Genomic DNA, 22,942 nt, shown 5'->3' on the forward strand with positions numbered 1-22,942 from the left:
ATCCCGTTTATTAATTTTCATTAATATATATATACATAATACAAACTAGCTTTGGCTAGCTCATTCACCCGGCGATGACCGGCGATGAAACGTTGAAACTGTAGTGGTATGTAACAATACTTTTTTGGCTTAGAAAAAAAAAAAAAAAACTTTATCAAAAAATACATTTTACAGTATAAATAACACAGTTTATATCTTTCAATGCAAGCATATCTTATATATTTACATTTATCATAGACAATAATATAATGTAAACTAAACAAATTGCTATCATACAATACAATAGTTTACTGTAACACTGGTACTGTATACATAAAATAACTAGTAATGTTGTTAAAGACGCTAGACCTGCATATAAAACATTAAACCAGGTCATTTCTTTTCTTAAATGTGTATTCTAAGGTTAATTATGACAAAAAGAGAAAAACAATGCACTACCTAAGTAGGTCGCGTCAAAAGTTATCTCATAGACATTTCTAGGCCTAGCTGGTAGCATACGAACATTGTATGCTAGCTATAGGCCTAGCCTGACGTTGCTGAATTAATTCGCTTTCCTTTTTTGGAAGAATCCGTTTAATACTAATTAGGGAACACCTGGTTTTTTCGCTGAAAAGTTACGGTTCTTTTATTTGTTTACCCTTTCACACGCGATGTGTATTGGGATTTATAGCGGGCCGCTAAAATTATTAGTCGATTTATTTTTCACCGTTTAAAGACAGAAAAAAATATCGCAATAGGTCCATATAGTATTTATTTTTACATAAAATGTAGTGTGTGACCTTAAATTAGGTAAAAAAAACATAGGTCTAGTGTCTTTATTTATTATTTCTTTTGACTGGATCAAAATATTATGATTTCAACCATAGTGAATACCCATTTTGTTCTCCATGCTAATGATATCACCCAATCAAATCTTACTCAAATTATACAAATGACATAAACAAACCCATGTCTTTAGGCTCTAAAAAAAACACAGACAATTATGTTGATAAAAAAATAAATACAAAATTGTTATTACTATGCGCTCAGTAGTAATGAGTGAATATTATGATCATTGCAAAAGGGTTGGGGTCAGTTACTAAATCCATTTGGGGCTACACTCGCATGGATTATTCATGACAAATGAACATACAGTAATATCTTCAATGTTGTATTTGCTTTACATAGAAATTAAATCATTTTAAGACACAAACTGCTTTCATAAAACAAATCATACACTAAATATGAATTAACATGCTTATTTACAATAGTAATACATTGGATTATTTTAATATCAGTTAATAAATCGTAATAATAACAGTATAAATAAATAAATTACAGTATAAAGCTGCTTTCACATCACACCCGGAATCGCTCCAGTGTCCTGAGTAAATATCACAAGAGTTATGCATGCTTTCACATCAGGCACGGATTCAGTTATTCGGTGTCAAGCAAGGTCATTTTTAATGGCCTCTTGATCTATCTTTCTGAATTTGCAGTCCGAATCAGGTATGGATTAAAGTCTACGATGTGAAAGAAGCTTTAATATCTGCCATGCTTGTTTGCCATGTTTAAATCAATTTCTCTGCAATTGTTGACATTTTTTAAAACTAATGCATATATTATGGTTAATACAGGCCTAGCCCGGCGTTGTCTAGTTGCCGAATTACTGTAATTTTCTTACTTTTTTGGCAGAATCTAATGACTCGATCGAAAGTGGATGCATCACAGAAGCAAAATGTAAAATGTTGGTATTTATAGCTGGCTGTTCACATTTCTAAACAATTATCGCAATAGGCCCATATAGAAAGCAGTTTGTAAATTAGATTGGAAAAACATAGGAAAAGTGTCCTTAAATTCTGTTGCATTTTGCAAATATTTCGATGGCCTAGCCTTTTGATATTTGAGTAAACGGCTTAATTGAATGAAAGTTACTTTAGAACATTAAGTTTGCTATAGAACAATTTTGTATTCATTCGTTGAAAGCCTAACAATGAATATAAATAAGATCTATACAGTACCAAACACAGAACATGTGTTTCATTTAATCAAGCCTGATTTTCAATTAACCTATCCCATAATACCTTTATCATAATTGCTTTTAAAAACTATTACAAAAAATAAGGAGTTGTGGTTCTTGTTGGTATAACCCTTTCATTGTCAGGTACAGCACGAAATAGTTTTGGTTCTTTACTATTGGTATCACGAAAGGCCATTATCGATGCTATATTGCCACATCGATAACAATAGTTGGGGGCGCTCCAAACTGTCACAAGCTTCTCGTCAAACATGTATTTGTAACCTTCGTGAACAAGCTGATGTGCTCTACAGATTAACTTTAGATTGTTGATGTGGACAAACTAAAAAAAATTAAAAAAAGAAATTCACAAAGTAAAACATTTGCTTGATTTGTGTCTAAAAAGTTTAATTACTTACCAATCCTCAGTCAAGTATATAATACATACTCCTCTAAGTAAAGCCTGTTTTCCAGTCGATATTGAGTTGAATAAATAACAATGATGATGATCGAGCCAGAAAGCTAATATTTACATATTTATATATTTCCTATTTCTATCGAGCATTATTGGGACATGCACATGTGAAGTGTTGCAAACCGAAGAATGCCATGCACAGTCAGCTCTGTGTGAAAATTGGAAAAATTTGGGTTCTTGATACTGCACTCTAGTCTAGGACATGTTTATGTTTATTATATGCTTACAATAAAGACAAAAATTAAATTAAATTGCATTGGTATTATAATTTAGTTTTACTTACACTTGTTATTTTGAAATATCTGAACTTAAAAGTATGCAAAGAAGGTGAAAAACATCATTGAATTGAAAGAATTATCAACACGTACACAAACTATGACATACTTTGTAAAACCATTTGATTGGTCAGTTTTAACAATCATATCGTTAAAGTTAAACTCTGTTCAACTCCAACGGTTGCAATTGACATAACTTAACATCCACTGGAAAAAATGCTTATTACATACCATCCTGATTCCAAATTATGACAAATTTATATTGTTATTATCAACAGGAATGAAATATGTGCATAAAATTCAAGGTTACAATTAATGTTTGAAAGGCAAAGAGAATACTAGATAATAAGAAAATAATGACGATGAGGTAGAGTGTTTATGTAACTCACCTCATTTGTGACCTTCGCCCCAAACAGCCATCCAGCTCCACGTGGACTAATTGCCCATGTATCAACATCCTCAGGATCTGACCAAACAAGATGTAATTAATATAAGTTAAAGAAAAATAGACCTGTGTGCTCTATTGTTTTTTTTTTATCAAAATACAACTTGGTCTTAAGTAGACAAAAGAACTATATGCTCAATCAAGTTTAATTATACTAAAAAGTGAGGAAAAAATGCAAATTTTGATTTCAGATGTAAAATATTCTTTCTTAAACATTTTAACATAAAGAGTTGGTAACAATAACAAAGGATATCACAAAAAGCCCCTTTATGAGGAATTTCTTGAGCACGCTCTATGGTTCGTATTTGATCCAAAGTTTTTACATCAGGTGATAGTCCGCCATGAACACACAAAATCTGTTCATCGATAATCTGAAATGACAAATAAGAGTTTGAATAGACTTCACTTTTTGTGATATCGCAACGTTAAATTGCAAAATGTTAACAATTTACAGGAAAAAGTACATTTTAATTACAGGTGTTGTAGTAATCGACACTACAAGTTGTATCATTGACAATCACAAAGAGTTGTTTGCATCGGTCAAATAGGCCTAACCTAGACTAATAATGTTCCAGAAAGTAGGTCTTGTATTAGGTAGGGATAAGTCTAGACTAGGCCTACCATATATTTCAGTGTATAAGTCTAACTTTCGACACAAAAATTTAAAATCTAAATTAAGGGTGCGTCTTATACACTGAACATAAAAGGATCACTCATTGTTGGCTAGGACTAAGGCTTTTAGGTTAGGACTAAGGCTTTTAGGTAAGGCCTAGAAACGGCAACCTGTTCCTGCCTAGTTTTCAAGGCATTTTTGCATGATGTTATACTAAATATGAGAAGATTTGTCACGGACTGATATTATTTTATTTATAAATGTAACGATTGGAATGGTATTATACGCAATGATTGCTGGCCCCTGTGTGGTGGGTACACCCAGCACGTGCCTGCCAGCCATGAGGTGTGCAGTATTCCAATAGTATATCCTCCAGTTAATTATAGCATGGACCTAGCACAAACACTTCTCGGATAGATACTAATCGAATACGTGCGCCTTTGAGATTTTGATCCAAATAGTTTTAATTATCTTTTGGCCGCCTGCTGCATACGTAATGTCTGTAACAAAAACAGCAAGTTTAAAATAAAAAATTAAGGGACAGCATGTATATAAATACGATTTCATCATCGGAGAGAAAGTATTATGCGAGCTAGATGCCACAAACAGACAAGGTGATAACACGTTTTCTATTAAAAGTAAGTCTAGGCCTAGACCTATTTTTCATTGGAATTTTAAAGTCGCATTCGCCATTAGCATTAAATAAACATAGGTCTTTATTTTAATAATAGGCCTATTGTTATTTTTGCAAAGTAGGCGTAATAATACTATAGTATTCTAAATTTATGTATGCCGCCTACATTATAAAAATGGTTTAAGTGCCATTCTAATGTTAATTCCTCCATGATCTCTTTCTTCTTCTTCTTTCCAGCACGGTATAGGCAATATTTAAAAAAAGAATAAACGATTAATGATCTCGTTCTTTATTATTATATTAGGTAAAGCCATGGTTGGGCATGTGCCTTTTATCCATTGGCATATGATGCGACGCGCATATTTCCTGCTGGTGTAAATGTTTTTGGTCCATTTGCCATCCAGTCGTTCCATTTTTTTCTCATATTGTCTTTGAATGGTTTGTTGATACTAACATCCAAAGGCTGCACCATGGATGTCAGACCTCCTGGAATAACCGCAATATCGGTATGCCCACTCTTAAAAATGTATTGTCCCCCAAAAACATGAAAAATGAAGATTATTAAAATCAGACTTGAAATAGGCCATTTTGTAGATTTAACAAAGTAAATCACTTACATTGAAAAAAAAACCCCAAAAAATGTTTTCACTTATATCCAACCAAAAACCCCTTGACTATTTTTTTGCTTTAAATTACAGTTTTTCAGGTAAATAATTTTTTTCCTGATTCAATTTTTGGTAAAAGTGAATAACTATTATGTGACGTTAAAATGGCATATTAAAAAAAAAATTGTAAAAAATTAGGGACAATACATCTTTAAGATGACCCTTTTTAAATTTTTTTTTTTATTTCATTTATTTATTTTTACGTTTTCAAACTTACTAATACAAGATTATTATTATCAACACAGATTTTTTTTAAATAGATAAATTAGGAAATGTAGTCATTAATTAGTGATTTCTTGTAAGTGATTTTGAAACTAATTTGGCACTAGTTCTCTAAACAAAAAAACGAGTTTACAGAACTAGTGCCAAATTAGTTTTTTCTAAATCCATATTGGATTATGTTTGTCAAAATAAATAGTAAATCTGTTAAAGATAAGACGCTCAAGAATTTCAGATAAATAACGATATTTTACTCTAAGTTAAGGATGTGTCTTTAAACCCCTTTCATACCAAAAGCAAAACTGCGGAGATACTCCGGAGTTGACACCCTGGTGTTTTGGTGTGAAAGGTAAAATCAAACAACTCCGGCGTTTAAAACATCGGGGTTGAACAGCTGAACGTTCTCCGGTGGGTGAACTGTGGGGACACACCAGTGTTTTGGTGTGAATGGTACCAACATCAAACTCCATCCAAGTTTTAAAAGTACTAGCCCAGGGTCCCTTTTTAGATTTCACACTGTTGTGATGGGCATCTTTTGATTTTTGTGGCAGGATTTTTTTCTACTGGGAATACTGGCTGGAATAAAAAAAGATTATGGGAGCTGATACAGGTTGATGTGATGCATTTTTCAAATCTCATTTTTCACACTGTGAACTTTAATTCTTAGTATATCAACAGTCGGGGTTGCACTGCTTTTGACATGGCGCATATTGTGGGAAACTCTAGTAACAAGATTGTGTACTGTAGAACTACAACACTTACTGCAGCTACTGTAAGAAGATCAAAAACTTTGGTGCAGTATCTCCATGCATTTGCATTTCCATATTTTGTCTGACATTCATCTAAAAAATTAAAGTAATAAAGTACATTTAATTATTTCTATAATGGTACTATACAGTAAGTAAAGCCTCAGTGATATGATCAACCAACTTCTTTTTCTTCGATAAACCACCACCATACTATATTGTTGAAATTGGCCTAGTTTTTTAAGGTTCCACAGTAGAAAATTTATTTTGCTATTGAGTACATAATACAACAGAAGCTAAACATTGTATTTAACCTAAAAATTGACCCAAGAATATTTAATACAATGATGTTTCTTTCAAGTAATCAATAATATGGTCGCTCTTCCAGGAGTTGAAATTAACTCTTTTCACACACTTACAAAGAACATCATAGTGTTGTCTATAATCTGGGTTATGTTGTTATTTATTGTGGTTACAAATTCAACAAGCAGCCTCCAAATGTTATTAACTACCTATTATGTACTGTTTTGTAATATTCAAGAAATAAATTATATATAAAACTTACCATAAAAACCATAAACTTGTGTTATTTGACGACTTTCATGGTTACCCCTTAGAAGTGTGATTCTGTCAGGCCATTTGGCTTTGATTGTCAATAAACGAGTTAATGTTTCTAAACTGTAATATCCACGATCTACAAAGTCACCCTAAGAATACAGATACACAATTATTGAGACTTGAGATACAATAGATAATTTTCGAAAATTTATATTTAATACACCTGGGTGGAGAGAGGCAAACGTAAGTAAAGTATCTTGCCTAAAAGGATACAAGAAATGCGGCGAGAATTGGGTTCGAACCTCGATCTCACGATCAGTAGTCGAACGTCCAACACACTGGTTTTTCGCTTACCATTACCACTCGTCTGTGTAAATTGGCCTTTGTAGTTTATTAGCTTACGACATTACTCTCAAGGTCAAATTATAATCCGCAGAGAAAAACTGATGTGTTGAAATACAGAGCAACTCCACTGATTTTTCATGGATAAAATTAACATACTCAAAAGTCAAGTTGTGTATAAACCTATGTTTTTTAAACAGAATGTCACACCTACCATGAATACATAATTAGTATCAGGAACCTGGCCACCTGTTCTGAATAATTCTTCTAAATCATAAAACTGAAATTAAACAATGATCAAATTTTTATATTTGTAATTGTGTCTTTTTAAGGAATAATATGCCACTTAAACGATCAGCGCACTTTGATCGATGATGCTGAAGAAGTGGAATTTCCCTGAGGTGAGAGACTAGATCATGGACCCACTGTACATTTTCGCTTGGTAGAAATTTAATGATTCTATTATGTATGGAAAAAAACGATATACAGTATAAAGCTCAGCTTTGTCATTTGAAATCATTTGTATATCTCTCGTAATATAGACATAGCAAATAACAATATTTTGATAATTTTATTGATTTTTAATTTGGCTATAAAAAAATAGCCAGCGTGAGCCTAGATTATTTGTTTTACACACTTACTTTTATTCAAGTTATCTATCGTACTGTAAATCATTGACGAATGCTAGGTGGGAAGCTAGACCATTAAAAAAGTCAGTACTCCAACTTTAGACACAGAGTAGAACAGTTATACTAGGTGGCACGCACAAGTTGATTTCTCAACGTCATCAGTCAACAACGGCAACACCGTGTCAATGTTACGTAGGTATGATTATTTTAATTATACACCATATACTGTATTTTACAACAAGTTGTTTTAGTATTGATTTCTGATCTAATTGTTTCTTTTCAATCCACAATAGTTACATCATGAATGTATACAACCATATTACAGTACTTACGGAATTGAAACTGTTGGACACCAGCCATAAAACTACTGCTACAAATATATGCTTGACATACTGTAAGTACATGTGTCTATGCAACCCCAAGGGCGTGAGATATCCTTTCAAATTTGAGGGCAAAATTATGTTAATAAGAATGATTAACTAGATTTGAACTCGTCACTCTGACGAGTTCGGGTTATCCGCACAAACGCAACATGCACATACGTTAAAATATGAACATCAACAATTATTATGACATCCTATGTTTACAGTGCTGAATTGTATTGTACCTATTTTGTGTATATGTTATATACAGATGAAATTACGAGACCCATATGTTTAATCCAATTTTTAACATGATGACGTCATCAAAATGTAACATAAAGATAGCAATTTTAGAAGATAATTATCTAAATAATTACATTAATGAAGAATTTTGGTCACGAAAAAGCAAGATGCGCGCAATTTTAAAAGCGGTGAATTTTTACGAAAGAGATGAAAATCAGACTTTTTAAATTCAACTGGCCATATGATGGCGTCATGATATCCAATAGACAACATTTTTATTATATGAATTCATATCTGCAATTCAACAGCTTCCATAATAAGTTTTAATCATGCGGGTCACTTTTCATTCTGAGGAGCTATAACAGATTGAAATATACTGTATAGACAAAATTAAGTAAGTCACGATATTCTAATTTTTTTATATGACGACGTAATAAAAATTCAAATTTCTGTAACGCGAACGAACATATTAAAATCTAGGGCGAAATGGGCTAAGCGTAAGCGCAATGCGCTCCATTAAATGGGATTAACTAGTAATAAAGTGAAAAAACATCCTATTTTTAAAATTCAAGTGGCCATATGGTGACGTTAAAACATCCGGTAGATATAAATTGTACATCGGCTTCCATACAAAAATTTTTTTTAATGGGGTCTCCAACCATCCTGAGGAGCTATAACTGTTTAAAAATAGGTATATTTTTGCAAAAAAAATGCATTAAATTAGCCATTTTTTAGCACACAATTATTATAGTTTGAATGAATGAAATCTATTGCAAAAACCATTGAATTTAAGGTTTGAATTGCATGTGTGTCATTATTTTACATTCATAATTCATAAAAAATGAAAGAAATGTATCATAAAAAGTATAAACAACAATAATCAAGTGCAAAAACGGTCTTTCTAAGCTGCGTACAGGCTAAGTGCGCAAAAACGCGCGCGCAATGCAAATTTTTTTGAAAAATGTGAAATGCTTAAAATGTGTAAAATGATTAGAAATTGATTTTGAGTATTTTTAACTTTCAAAGTGCACATACGTGAAAAAAACCTAATATTCAAAATTTTGCTGATGATACAGCAGGATGACCCTTGAAATGAAGCAATGAAGTGTACGTGTGTTTCATTTTAAAAAGGCTGTTATGCCTACTTTTGTTTTCGCCAAATGAGACCTTCAGGCGCCATTGGTGACTTGGAGAACGGCTAGCGTGCGTAGATACAGGTCAAACATCCTCTAGCAAAGGTCAACTGAACAAGCAAGCTACAGTACCTTGGGTGACTACAAATTAATAATGAGTGAGTGAGTATTTTGTGTAAAACCGACTTTTTTTACCTGTCCATGAATGTCACCACAAACTGTAACTGGTGTGCTAACTGGCTGCACATTGGACTCTTCCAGAAGCAGCTCACATACATGTTCACATAATTTCTACGAAAATGAAAAAAATCAGAATAAAATTGGGAATTTCTCAGGCATGTCTAAAGTCAATGGGTAACCAAATTGGCAAATAAATTTAAATAAAAACTTAAAAAATAAATTTCAAAACAAAACTATGAGTTTACCGTATATTTTGCTGTATAAGTCGCACCTGTGTATAAGATGCACCCCCTAATTGAGAGTAAAATATCGGTATCTTATATCGTCGATGTATAAGACGCACTTTATATTTCATCAAAACAATGTTTTTTTAAATTATAATCAATATTATTGTAATTAATATATTTTGCTATCTACAACGGCGTCCTTTATTTAGATCCCTTAACAAGAAGGGAAGTCCCCCATTCCGTCAGTTCTTTCTAACTTGTTATTCATGAGTTTCGCACCCGCAACATCGAGTGCATGACCGTGTGTGTAACACGTGTGTGTGGGCTACGCTCGCTCGATCATTTTATCCTTATATACCTACTGGTTGTGTGTCTGTGTATTGGTCATCAATAAATTATTATCGCGAGAATAAAGATGATGGGCGTGATTGTTCCTCGCTACCACACCCAGACTGCAAGCCCTGATCGCAACAACCATGCATCCCGCTCTCTGCTGCCGTGCTGATTCACGATCGATATGAATGATGGCATCATCACTTCACAACAACAAACCCGGGGTCTCTTCCAGCGCCGGCCGCCGGGAACATTTGAATTGGGAGAGTGCCGCGTACGACATCTTCATCATCATCAATCGCTGGGGGTACGGCGGTCGGCGATCGTGTGTATAACTATAATACTATTCCAATCGTAAATGTTTACAAATGAAATTTTATCAGAGCGCCTAAAACACCTCCATAATGAACAAATCTTTTCATCATATTTAGTATAACATCACGCTAAAATGCCTTGAAAACTAGCCAGAAGCAGGTTGCCGTAACTGTAGCTAGGCCTACTCAATAGTACTAGGCCTTAACTTAAAAAGCCCAGGCCTAGCCAACAAGGTGTCGATATGTACAATCTGTGTGGTGAGGCATTTATGTTCGGTGTATAAGACGCATGTCAAATTATTTCAATTTTAAATAGTGCACAAAATTGCCGTTTTCAGCACAATTCGTGCAAAAAGTTGCGAATTCAACAAGGCAGAGAGTTTAAATTGATGCTATATGCACATGCACAATGGGTTCCAACATTTAATTCTGCTGTATTAACATGAAGACATTAAAATAAGTTTTCAATTTTATTAAATAAAAGTCATCAAAAGTGCGAAAATGACAAAAATGACGGACCGTCGAAAAACTCTGCATTGTAAAAAAAACTATACTATATAGTTGTATATGCATAGACAAATTTGACCCCTAAATGCAACAAAACCATTAACAATCATAGGGGTTTTCTGGCTGCTCTTTTCATTATGCATTCAAAAAAGGCCCATGCCATTTAGAAATACCATGAGAACAATTTAAAAATGTGGTTACCTAATTTGCATAAATTAGCATATGTCATTTATTATTATTTTACACCAAAGTATTTTATTGGTTATCCGCACTTGGCGGATAACCCCTTGTTATTGTCACGATCTTTTTTTTTTTCTTCTATGTTATTCTTCTTTCTTTCCCGGAATTTTGTTGGCAGCGTATCTCTAATTCTGGTCAACATAAGATTGTATAACTTTGTCATAAGAGTGACCTGTAGCTGTAGATGTGCAAGAAATTTCGTTATTTGACGTTAGAGTCGCGCAGCGTAAGTTACGCGCGATTTTATGAATTTCAATGATTGATCATAGATTATAAACCAAAAGTAATTTTGTATTGACACTTTGTGAAAATTTAAGTCATATCAAGGGCAAACTTTCTATGGATTAAAAATGGCATGTTTCACAAAAAGTTACGCGCGCACGCGCATTTAAAATTTCAAAATGCGCAAAATTAATTTCTAATCAACTTTCTACGCTGATCATGACATTTTGAGCATGTAAAAAATTCCCACGCGCGTCCGCATTTTTACGTGCGTTGTGCGCACGTAACACTAAAAATATATTTTTTTGCGTGATTTATGTTTTTCCAGCCTTTTCTAGTAATTTTACCAACTTTCTAAACAATTTCGACTTAAAATCACGTCATACGAGCACGTCGAATTGGATAATTTGCGCGCGTTTTTGATGAAAAAGTTTAAAAATTCGTCAAAATTATGCCTTTTTTTAAACAGTCATAGATTCTAAACTACATGATGAACTTTTATTTTTTTTACATATTCTGGAAGTTAATGAGTTGTAGATATCAGATCATGAATCAATGGGTAACCGGACATTGTGACGTCATCGTATGGCCACTCGAATATAAAATATTGGATTTTTGTCTCTTTCGTCATAGCTCATCACATTTAATAGAGCGCATCTCCACTTATACGTATTCCATTTCCTCCCATTTTTTATATTGTCTAGGTCAATCAATTATCTTTAGCATGATTTATCATTTTTAAGATTTTTAAGACGTCATCATGGGCAAAAGCGTCAATAACTTTGGTCACTTATTTTCACCTATTCTGCACTGTATGTAGTACGTATACAGTATATAGTATATACTGTATTACTTAGACGTGACACAAAATAGAGAGCGCACTAACATTTTTTCAATGGCATAATAGTTTTTCTGTGCGCAATATTCTAACGTATGGCGTGGCGGATAACCCGAATTCGTCAAAGTGACGAGTTCAAATCTAGTTTTATATTCCTTTCTGTTTATCTCTGAAGTCAAATTAACCAAGCTAGACTGGAAATACAGTATTACTGTATATCTTTATATAATGCCTCTGTTATTTAAGGGTTAACTATATATTTGTTATAATAAAATATTACACAATCTTGTTAATACTCTAGTAGCTAGATCAACTTTCGTATGCACTTTGTTTGACCACCCTAAACCAATTTGGCTTGGTTACACATTTTGAAAATGTGGCGAAAGGTCAAAAGGTCAGGGTGAAAGGTTATAAGACCAAACACCAATAACCACTGGTCACAGTGAGGTAATTTTGGTCTCAAATTGATCAGAAGGTATATATTTAGGCCAAAAAAAAAAAAAATTTGTGTTGGCCACGTTTTTGGTAAATCCCAAAAATGGGTAGGTCGGTAGGAAAAGTTTTTTTTTTTTTGTTTTTTTTTTTCTTCCAGACCAAAAATGTGTTGCCGGCAAAATAATAAACAATTTACACAAATGATACAAAAAGACTTTTTAAACACTTTTCATAGCACCATAGGCTCACGCTAGCTATAATTGTTTCAACAAAAGTTTAAAAAAGGTTTATTAAATAAACGTAGGCCTAGCTTTTTTAGGCAAAAAGGCCTAGGCTAGCCCTAGGCTCTAGCTACCATTTCCAACAAAAACAATCAAGGTCGAAATAAACTATTGCCGTGTTAATGCTGCATTATGCAAGCGGCAAGTTAACATAGTCTATTATATTATTTTAGATGAACAATATTGAGTTTTATATTGTTTTATCCATACGTAATTACACTGGCATTAAAGAGAGAGCAGCCACAAGCAGCACAAAACCAACAACCACCATTGAATAATGACCCCAATCAAATTTTGGCTTTTTGTTTTATACTTTAATATATAATATATATATATATAATATCATGATTGAAATCAACAGGAATAGTAAATATAACTTTACGTATATATACTAAAGCTGGTACTTAAATCGGGTTTATTGAATTTAATAATACAGTACAAATTAAATATGGATTTTTTAAAAAAACAACCATACCACAGTAAATATGTACAGTGTAAAACTTACCTAAATGTAATTTCCAGAGATAAATGGCAACTAAACAAATTAAAAATTCTATATTATATCGGTTAAACTAAACAACTTTTAAGTTTAAAAATATTAAAAACGTGAGATAAATGCGACAAAAATAGGTAGCGGCACTAGTAAATCGTCGCGTGTCACTTGCATCTAATAAAATCAGGTACGATTCTTAAAAATTGATGCCTGCAATCAGTTCAGCCTTCACCATCGGTTTCCATTCCTTTAAAATACAATCGTAAAATTACGTTAACAATAGATTTTGTCAAAAATCCAAAATTTGTTTGTGTTCAAATAAAGTTTTCGTAGACAATTAAAATTTTGTTTTAAACATTATTATATTACGTATTAACACTGATTTTTACTTACATTATAAGAATTAGACCAATAAAAGATGAATTGAATTACCTTTCATAAAAAATCTTTAAGTTGATGTCACACAAGCTCGATAGGATTAAGGTCTGGTGACTCCGCCGGGTTTTTCCACCAATATATGTTTTCTCTTTTGAAATAATCGGCAGCGTAACGCGAAGTACGTTTAGGATCGTTGTCCTGCATGAAACGGAATTTGTTATCTGTGAACTTAGCTGAAACATACGGACTAATACTTTGTCCACATACAATTCTTTCCTCATTATCCCGTCAAATATGATGATTGGCGTCGCTCCCTCTGTAGAAATTCCTGCCAATACATGTACTTTTGTTGGATGTTTGGCCCTAGGTTTCAATTTCGGTTTTCATGCAGCTTCCTAAATGCGTGATTATCAAGTTCAATTGTACATTCGTCTTTAAAGATAACGCGTTTGAACTGTTCAGCATTTCTTATACATTTCACTGCAAAATCAAATCGATCAATCTGATTCTTCACACTTATTAATTAGCAATATCTTGCACCTTCGCAAACCCATCCCAGTCTCCTATGTCGTCGTCTTACGGATCTGTCTGAAAATGTACTAGCCTGTTTTCTCTTCCCGCAGCTTACTTGAATTCAATTCTGAGTTGGCATCCATTTCGTTGTTTATAATTGTCAAGTGTTCGTCTCTAAATTTACTGGGTTGGCCAGTGCGAGCTTCATCGACAAAAAAAAAATTTGCCGAATCGTTGTGTCGTGTACCTTTATGCCATCATCGTTTCCTGTATCTGTTTGACAGTGTTACCATGGTCGCGGAAACGTATAATTCTGGATCTAGTAGTGTAAGGTGTTTTCATCATGAAATTTCTTTCGAATGTGTCCACAAAAATCTCTCGCAAAAACTCCCATCCCATTCATACAATTGTATTATTATAAGAAACAATAAGGTTTTGATTTTAAAGAAAACGTCTAACATTGCCTATTGTCTTGCATCAGATTAGTTATTCCTATTTCTTGGTTATTATATTTAACGGTTTTCTCTGCATGGGTTACATTAGGCGTCACAATGTTAATTTATAATATATTACATGAAAATGATATGTTTAGGGATAATAAAACTAAACGATTTTTTTTCCTTTTAATTACGCGTTATTTCATAATGAATGAAAAGCATGCGTGAAAAAGACAACAACGATGGATCGTAATTGTGTATTGTTTAGTTTGGAAATAATTAATTATGATGTGGCCTAGCCTCCATGATTCACTGCCGCCTTAACTTGGGTATTTACTACTCCAGTTTTAAAATAGGCACACAGTAATTGAGGACATGACCACTACTGTAAATGCGAGGGCAGACGCGGCTCATACACAGCTCAGGCCTAATCGTTAGTAGTAGGCCTAGGCCTAGCCTAGTGTAATATATTAAGCTAGGTTTCAGCGGAAAACCACACATTAAGTTTGTTTTCTTCATTGTTTGTAATACTGTATTTTATACGATTATTACTACTACTAATACACACTGGCAATCTGTAAATAACATACGATTGTTATTTCAACGCAAACTCAACGCAACACATTGTGTTGGTTGAATAAACAGTTCAACGAACTCAACACTTTCGCCAACGGACAACGCAGTTTCAACGCATTGTCAACACTTTAACAATGCAATGAATGCGTTCAAAATCTGCAATAATTCTGTCCGGTACTGTACATTATAATTTGAAATTAACAAAATCATACAGAAACTAAATAATTATACATTTATGGTATAGCAGACGATAACCCTTTAAGCTGGGAAGCTTGTGTCAGAAGGGGTCCTCAACAATTAATAAATGAACATCTAAACATTTGATTGGCATAAAAAAAAATAGAAAGATAATTTAGTTATATACTACAATTTAAATTACTTTAATTTAATTAATACTGTAGATGAAATAACAATATAGTATTTTATTTTATTTATTTTTCAAATGAATATACAGTACCCTAATTATTAGTTCGAAAAAAATATTTATTTTACAAAAAAGTTACCAAAATACAAAAGTCATTTTATGTTATTAATTTATTTAAAAAAAATTTAAATTGTAATTTTATATCACTCATTATTATATTATATTTAGAAAAATATTATTTACAAAAAAGAAAAAAAAGTTACAAATAATACAACTAGATTTGAACTTGTTACTTTGACGAGTTCAGGTCATCCGCGCAAACGCAACATGCACATACATTATATGAACGCCGACAATTATTATGCCATCCTATGACATGAATTAAATATGTTTACAGTGCTGAATTGTACCTATTTTGTGTCATAAAGCATACAGTATTTACGGAATAATCTGTATATTATATACACAGTGTAGCAAAGATGAAATTACGAGACCCATTTTTTAATCAAATTTTTAACTTGACGACATTATCAAAATGTAATACAGTATAAAGATAGCAATTTTAGAAGATAATTATCTAAATAATTACATTAATGAAAATTTGAAGAATTTTAGACACAAAAAAGCGAGTTAATTTTAAATGAGGTGAATTTTTACAAAGAGATGAAAATCTGACTTTTTGAATTCAACTGGCCATATGATGACGTCATGACATCAGATAGACAACATTTTTATAGGAATTCATACGATTCAACAGCTTCCATAATAAAGTTTTAATCATGCAGGTCACTTTCATTCTGAGGAGAAATGTACTGTATATACGAAATTAAGTAGGTCACAAATGTACACTTACAAAAAATAATATTTAATGAAAAGAAACAATACCCACACAGTTTTTTAACACAATATAATTATATTTTAGGTTGTATTTCAGAAATACGTATTACAATGCAATGCAAAAAAAAAGAAGTCAAATCACACTGAAAAGTTACAAATCATTTAAAAGATGGGAACTTCTTGGGCATTTTTGAGACATTGGGAAAAACACGCGCAAAAAGCCCTCGGACGAATTTTGGAGGGCGATATCTAAAAAAAAAAATGTCAAGGACTCCCGAAACAAAATAGTCTTGTACTGTACAACTCTGTTGTTATCTATGGGTTTGGCAAAAATAAGAACTGTAAAGTTATTAATATAAAAATTATAACTCTTCAAAAATGGTTCCAAATATAATTGGAAAAAATGCCATTTTTAAAGCAAAAATCATCGTTTTTTGGCCACTTAACTTTTTAATGGATAATCCGATTTCAATCATTCAAATGGCCATTTCAATTTCCGAAAACGTGAATGGCTATGATGGTGTTTTTTTTCTGATGGACTTAATTTTAAGCGACCAAAAAAACACCCAACCAATAATTTTCAACCAGTATAAAAATATATTTTTCTTTTCAGAGAAACTATGGGGTAGGCCTAGTACTACTACAGTAGGGATGATATGTCTCATCGTCTTGACAAATTGGGCCAGAATGACCACGTACAGCAGTTGGACTACTAAGCCGCTCGAATGGTTGTGGGACATGCATGAATCCAACACAAACGCAGAACAAGACGGGTGGCCTAATAAAAACAAGCTTCGACAGGAAGTAAGTAATCACACATTTGTTCGTGTATACTGTCTAATATTCTTCAGCATATAACATATACAAAATAATAAACTATTTACGTACTTTTAAATCATTTTCTGGAAGATATTTACATTCTTTTGCGAAAGTTATCCACCTCTCAACCGAACTCTGTTCAGCCATTTTCACCAAAAAAGAGATTACTACCGATACAAATAAAAGTACACCACCAATATTATCAAAATGAATGAGTAATCCGCGATTTTTGCATTAGAAATTTGTAACAGAGAGTGATGCCCGCCCTCATAAGGGCGGATGTATACAGACTAAAGAAGACTTGGCTTGTGTCAAGCTAGCCGACAATAAGCCAGCCGACAATAAGCCAGCCCACTTTTATTTTTTCCAGCCGACAATAACTATGAAACGCCGTTTGTGTATTTTTCACATTTTCAGTATTGGTTAAGGTTTCTATAGTATTAGAAATTCAATATTTGTGAGAAAATGGCGGATTGTTCCTGGGAGTCACTTGGTGGGATTATACTAGGGTACCTCCTTAGTCGTCCAGTAAAAGTTACAGTAGGACCGCTGGTCCCGTTTACTCAGCATTTATCTTTTAAATCTGAGTGTAACTCAATTACGATTTTTAATATTAAAGTGAAATTGTATACTGTATTTGTGAGAAAACGGCGGATTGCTCCTGGAAGTCACTTGGTGGGATTATACTAGGGTACCTCCTTAGTCGTCCAGTATAAGTTAGGGTGGGACCACTGGTCCCGTTTACTCAGCATTTATCTTTTAAATCTGAGTGTAACTCAATTCCGATTTATAATATTATAGTGAAATTTGGTATTGTTTTTGCGAGGAAATGGCGGATTGCTCCTGGGAGTCACTTCGTGGGATTATACTAGGGTACCTTCTTAGTCATCCAGTATAAGTTAGAGTGGGACCGCTGGTCCCGTTTACTCAGCATTTATCTTTTAAATCTGAGTGTAACTCAATTCCGATTTATAATATTATAGTGAAATTTGGTATTGTATTTGTGAGAAAATGGCGAATTGCTCCTGGAAGTCACTTGGTGGGATTATACTAGGGTACCTCCTTAGTCGTCCAGTATAAGTTAGAGTGAGGACCGCTGGTCCTGATTACTCAGCCCTCATCTTTTAAATCTGAGTGTAACTCAGTTACGATTTTTAATATTAAAGTGAAATTTGATATTGTATTTGTGAGAAAATGGCGGATTGCTCCTGGGAGTCACTTGGTGGGATTATACTAGGGTACCTCCTTAGTCGTCCAGTATAAGTTAGAGTGGGACCGCTAGTCCCGATTACTCAGCATTTATCTTTTAAATCTGAGTGTAACTCAATTCCGATTTATAATATTATAGTGAAATTTGATACTGTACCTTACCCATTTTGTATGTACTTGAGCACAGTGATAATAAATGGGATTGAGTTTAGGACTGTGCGCTACTATACCCATTTTGTATGTACTTGAGCACAGTGATAATAATAGGATTTAGTTAATTTAGCACTGTGCGCTACCATACCCATTTTGTATGTACTTGCGCACAGTGATAATAAATAGGATTGAGTTTAGCATTGTGCGCTACTATACCCATTTTGTATGTACTTGAGCACAGTGATAATAAATAGGATTGAGTTTAGCACTGTGCGCTACTATACCCATTTTGTATGTACTTGAGCACAGTGATAATAAATAGGATTAAGTTTAGCACTGTGCGCTACTATACCCATTTTGTATGTACTTGAGCACAGTGATAATAAATAGGATTGAGTTTAGCACTGAGCGCTACTATACGCATTTTGTATGTACTTGAGCACAGTGATAATAAATAGGATTGAGTTTAGCACTGTGCGCTACCTTACTCATTTTGTATGTACTTGAGCAAAGTGATAATAAATAGGATTGAGTTTAGCACTGTGCGCTACTATACCCATTTTGTATGTACTTGAGCACAGTGATAATAAATAGGATTGAGTTTAGCACTGTGCGCTACCTTACCCATTTTGTATGTACTTGAGCACAGTGATAATAAATAGGATTGAGTTTAGCACTGTGCGCTACTATACCCATTTTGCATGTACTTGAGCACAGTGATAATAAATAGGATTTAGTTTAGCACTGTGCGCTACCTTACCCATTTTGTATGTACTTGAGCACAGTGATAATAAATAGGATTGAGTTTAGCACTGTGCGCTACTATACCCATTTTGTATGTACTTGAGCACAGTGATAATAAATAGGATTTAGTTTAGCACTGTGCGCTACCTTACCCATTTTGTATGTACTTGAGCACAGTGATAATAAATGGGATTGAGTTTAGGACTGTGCGCTACTATACCCATTTTGTATGTACTTGAGCACAGTGATAATAATAGGATTTAGTTAATTTAGCACTGTGCGCTACCATACCCATTTTGTATGTACTTGCGCACAGTGATAATAAATGGGATTGAGTTTAGCATTGTGCGCTACTATACCCATTTTGTATGTACTTGAGCACAGTGATAATAAATAGGATTGAGTTTAGCACTGTGCGCTACTATACCCATTTTGTATGTACTTGAGCACAGTGATAATAAATAGGATTAAGTTTAGCACTGTGCGCTACTATACCCATTTTGTATGTACTTGAGCACAGTGATAATAAATGGGATTGAGTTTAGGACTGTGCGCTACCATACCCATTTTGTATGTACTTGCGCACAGTGATAATAATAGGATTTAGTTAATTTAGCACTGTGCGCTACCATACCCATTTTGTATGTACTTGAGCACAGTGATAATAAATGGGATTGAGTTTAGCATTGTGCGCTACTATACCCATTTTGTATGTACTTGAGCACAGTGATAATAAATAGGATTTAGTTTAGCACTGTGCGCTACCTTACCCATTTTGTATGTACTTGAGCACAGTGATAATAAATAGGATTGAGTTTAGCACTGTGCGCTACTATACCCATTTTGTATGTACTTGAGCACAGTGATAATAAATAGGATTGAGTTTAGCACTGTGCGCTATCTTACCCATTTTGTATATACTTGAGCACAGTGATAATAAATAGGATTGAGTTTAGCACTGTGCGCTACTATACCATTTTGTATGTACTTGAGCACAGTGATAATAAATAGGATTTAGTTTAGCACTGTGCGCTACTATACCCATTTTGTATGTACTTGAGCACAGTGATAATAAATGGGATTGAGTTTAGCACTGTGCACTACTATACCCATTTTGTATGTACTTGAGCACAGTGATAATAAATGGGATTGAGTTTAGCACTGTGCGCTACTATACCCATTTTGTATGTACTTGAGCACAGTGATAATAGGATTGAGTTTAGCACTGCGCGCTACTATACCCATTTTGTATGTACTTGAGCACAGTAATAATAAATGGGATTTAGTTTAGCACTGTGCGCTACTATACCCATTTTGTATGTACTTGAGCACACTGATAATAAATAGGATTGAGTTTAGCACTGTGCGCTACTATACCCATTTTGTATGTACTTGAGCACAGTGATAATAATAGGATTTAGTTTGGCATTGTGCGCTACCTTACCCATTTTGTATGTACTTGAGCACAGTGATAATAATAGGATTGAGTTTAGCACTGTGCGCTACCTTACCCATTTTGTATGTACTTGAGCACAGTGATAATAAATAGGATTTAGTTTAGCACTGTGCGCTACTATACCCATTTTGTATGTACTTGAGCACAGTGATAATAAATAGGATTGAGTTTAGCACTGTGCGCTACCTTACCCATTTTGTATGTACTTGCGCACAGTGATAATAAATAGGATTGAGTTTAGCACTGTGCGCTACTATACCCATTTTGTATGTACTTGAGCACAGTGATAATAAATAGGATTGAGTTTAGCACTGTGCGCTACTATACCCATTTTGTATGTACTTGAGCACAGTGATAATAAATAGGATTGAGTTTAGCACTGTGCGCTACTATACCCATTTTGTATGTACTTGAGCACAGTGATAATAAATAGGATTTAGTTTAGCACTGTGCGCTACTATACCCATTTTGTATGTACTTGCGCACAGTGATAATAAATAGGATTTAGTTTAGCACTGTGCGCTACTATACCCATTTTGTATGTACTTGTGCACAGTATTAATAAACAGGTTTAGTTTAGCATTGTGCGCTACTATATACCCATTTTAGTTTTACTTTGTGAGAGGTCTGAGTAAACGGAACCAGTGGTCACACCCTAACTTATACTGGACGACTAAGGAGGTACCCTAGTATAATCCCACCAAGTGACTCCCAGGAGCAATCCTCCATTTTCTCACAAATACAGTATCAAATTTCACTATAATATTAAAAATCGTAATTGAGTTACACTTAGATTTAAAAGATGAGGACTGAGTAAACGGGACCAGTGGTCCTACTCTAACTTATACTGGACGACTAAGGAGGTACCCTAGTATAATCCCACCAAGTGACTTCCAGGAGCAATCCGCCATTTTCTCACAAATACAATATCAAATTTCACTATAATTTTAAAAATAGTAATTGAGTTACACTCAGATTTAAAAGATGAGGGCTGAGTAAACAGGACCAGCGGTCCTACTCTAACTTATACTGGACGACTAAGGAGGTACCCTAGTATAATCCCACCAAGTGAATTCCAGGAGCAATCCGCCGTTTTCTCACAAATACAGTATCAAATTTCACTATAATATTAAAAATCGTAATTGAGTTACACTCAGATTTAAAAGATGAGGGCTGAGTAAACAGGACCAGCGGTCCTACTCTATCTTATACAGGACGACTAAGGAGGTACCCTAGTATAATCCCACCAAGTGACTCCCAGGAGCAATCCGCCATTTTCTCACAAATACAGTATCAAATTTCACTATAATTTTAAAAATAGTAATTGAGTTACACTCAGATTTAAAAGATGAGGGATGAGTAAACGGGACCAGTGGTCCCACCCTAACTTATACTGGACGACTAAGGAGGTACCCTAGTATAATCCCACCAAGTTACTCCCAGGAGCAATCCGCCATTTTCTCACAAATACAGTATCAAATTTCACTATTTAAAAAATCGTAATTGAGTTACACTCAGATTTAAAAGATGAGGGCTGAGTAAACGGGACCAGTGGTCCCACCCTAACTTATACTGGACGACTAAGGAGGTACTCTAGTATAATCTCACCAAGTGACTCCCAGGAGCAATCCTCCATTTTCTCACAAATACAGTATCAAATTTCACTATAATTTTAAAAATAGGAATTGAGTTACACACAGATTTAAAAGATGAGGGCTGAGTAAACGGGACCAGTGGTCCAACCCTAACTTATACTGGACGACTAAGGAGGTACCCTAGTATAATCCCACCGAGTGACTTCCAGGAGCAATCCGCCGTTTTCTCACAAATACAGTATCAAATTTCACTATAATATTAAAAATCGTAATTGAGTTACACTCAGATTTAAAAGATGAGGGCTGAGTAAACAGGACCAGCGGTCCTACTCTAACTTATACTGGACGACTAAGGAGGTACCCTAGTATAATCCCACCAAGTGACCCCCAGGAGCAATCCGCCATTTTCTCACAAATACAGTATCAAATTTCACTATAATATTAAAAATCGTAATT

The 22,942-nt window shown here is 34.0% G+C and overlaps 1 protein-coding gene across 2 annotated transcripts; it reads right to left on the minus strand.

The window, feature by feature from the left end:
* Positions 1–123: 123 nt before the first annotated feature.
* Positions 124–17,513, minus strand: LOC144838044 (serine/threonine-protein phosphatase 6 catalytic subunit). 2 transcript variants are annotated; one of them, XM_078693400.1, is made up of 8 exons: positions 17,399–17,513; positions 9,531–9,626; positions 7,183–7,248; positions 6,634–6,775; positions 6,085–6,164; positions 3,443–3,562; positions 3,136–3,225; positions 124–2,339 (listed from the first exon to the last, which is right to left on the minus strand). In XM_078693400.1, exons 1-8 carry the CDS (start codon positions 17,474–17,476, stop codon positions 2,091–2,093), a joined length of 921 nt encoding a protein of 306 aa, XP_078549526.1. In that variant the 5' UTR covers positions 17,477–17,513; the 3' UTR covers positions 124–2,090. The 2 variants fall into 2 exon arrangements, with proteins under 2 accessions (XP_078549526.1, XP_078549527.1); XM_078693401.1 differs by having other exon boundaries at positions 3,136–3,212; positions 3,430–3,562.
* Between the last annotated feature and the right edge of the window lie 5,429 nt (positions 17,514–22,942).

This window comes from Antedon bifida, chromosome 3, assembly GCF_963402885.1.
Source record: "Antedon bifida chromosome 3, ecAntBifi1.1, whole genome shotgun sequence".
NCBI classification, from domain to species: domain Eukaryota; kingdom Metazoa; phylum Echinodermata; class Crinoidea; order Comatulida; family Antedonidae; genus Antedon; species Antedon bifida.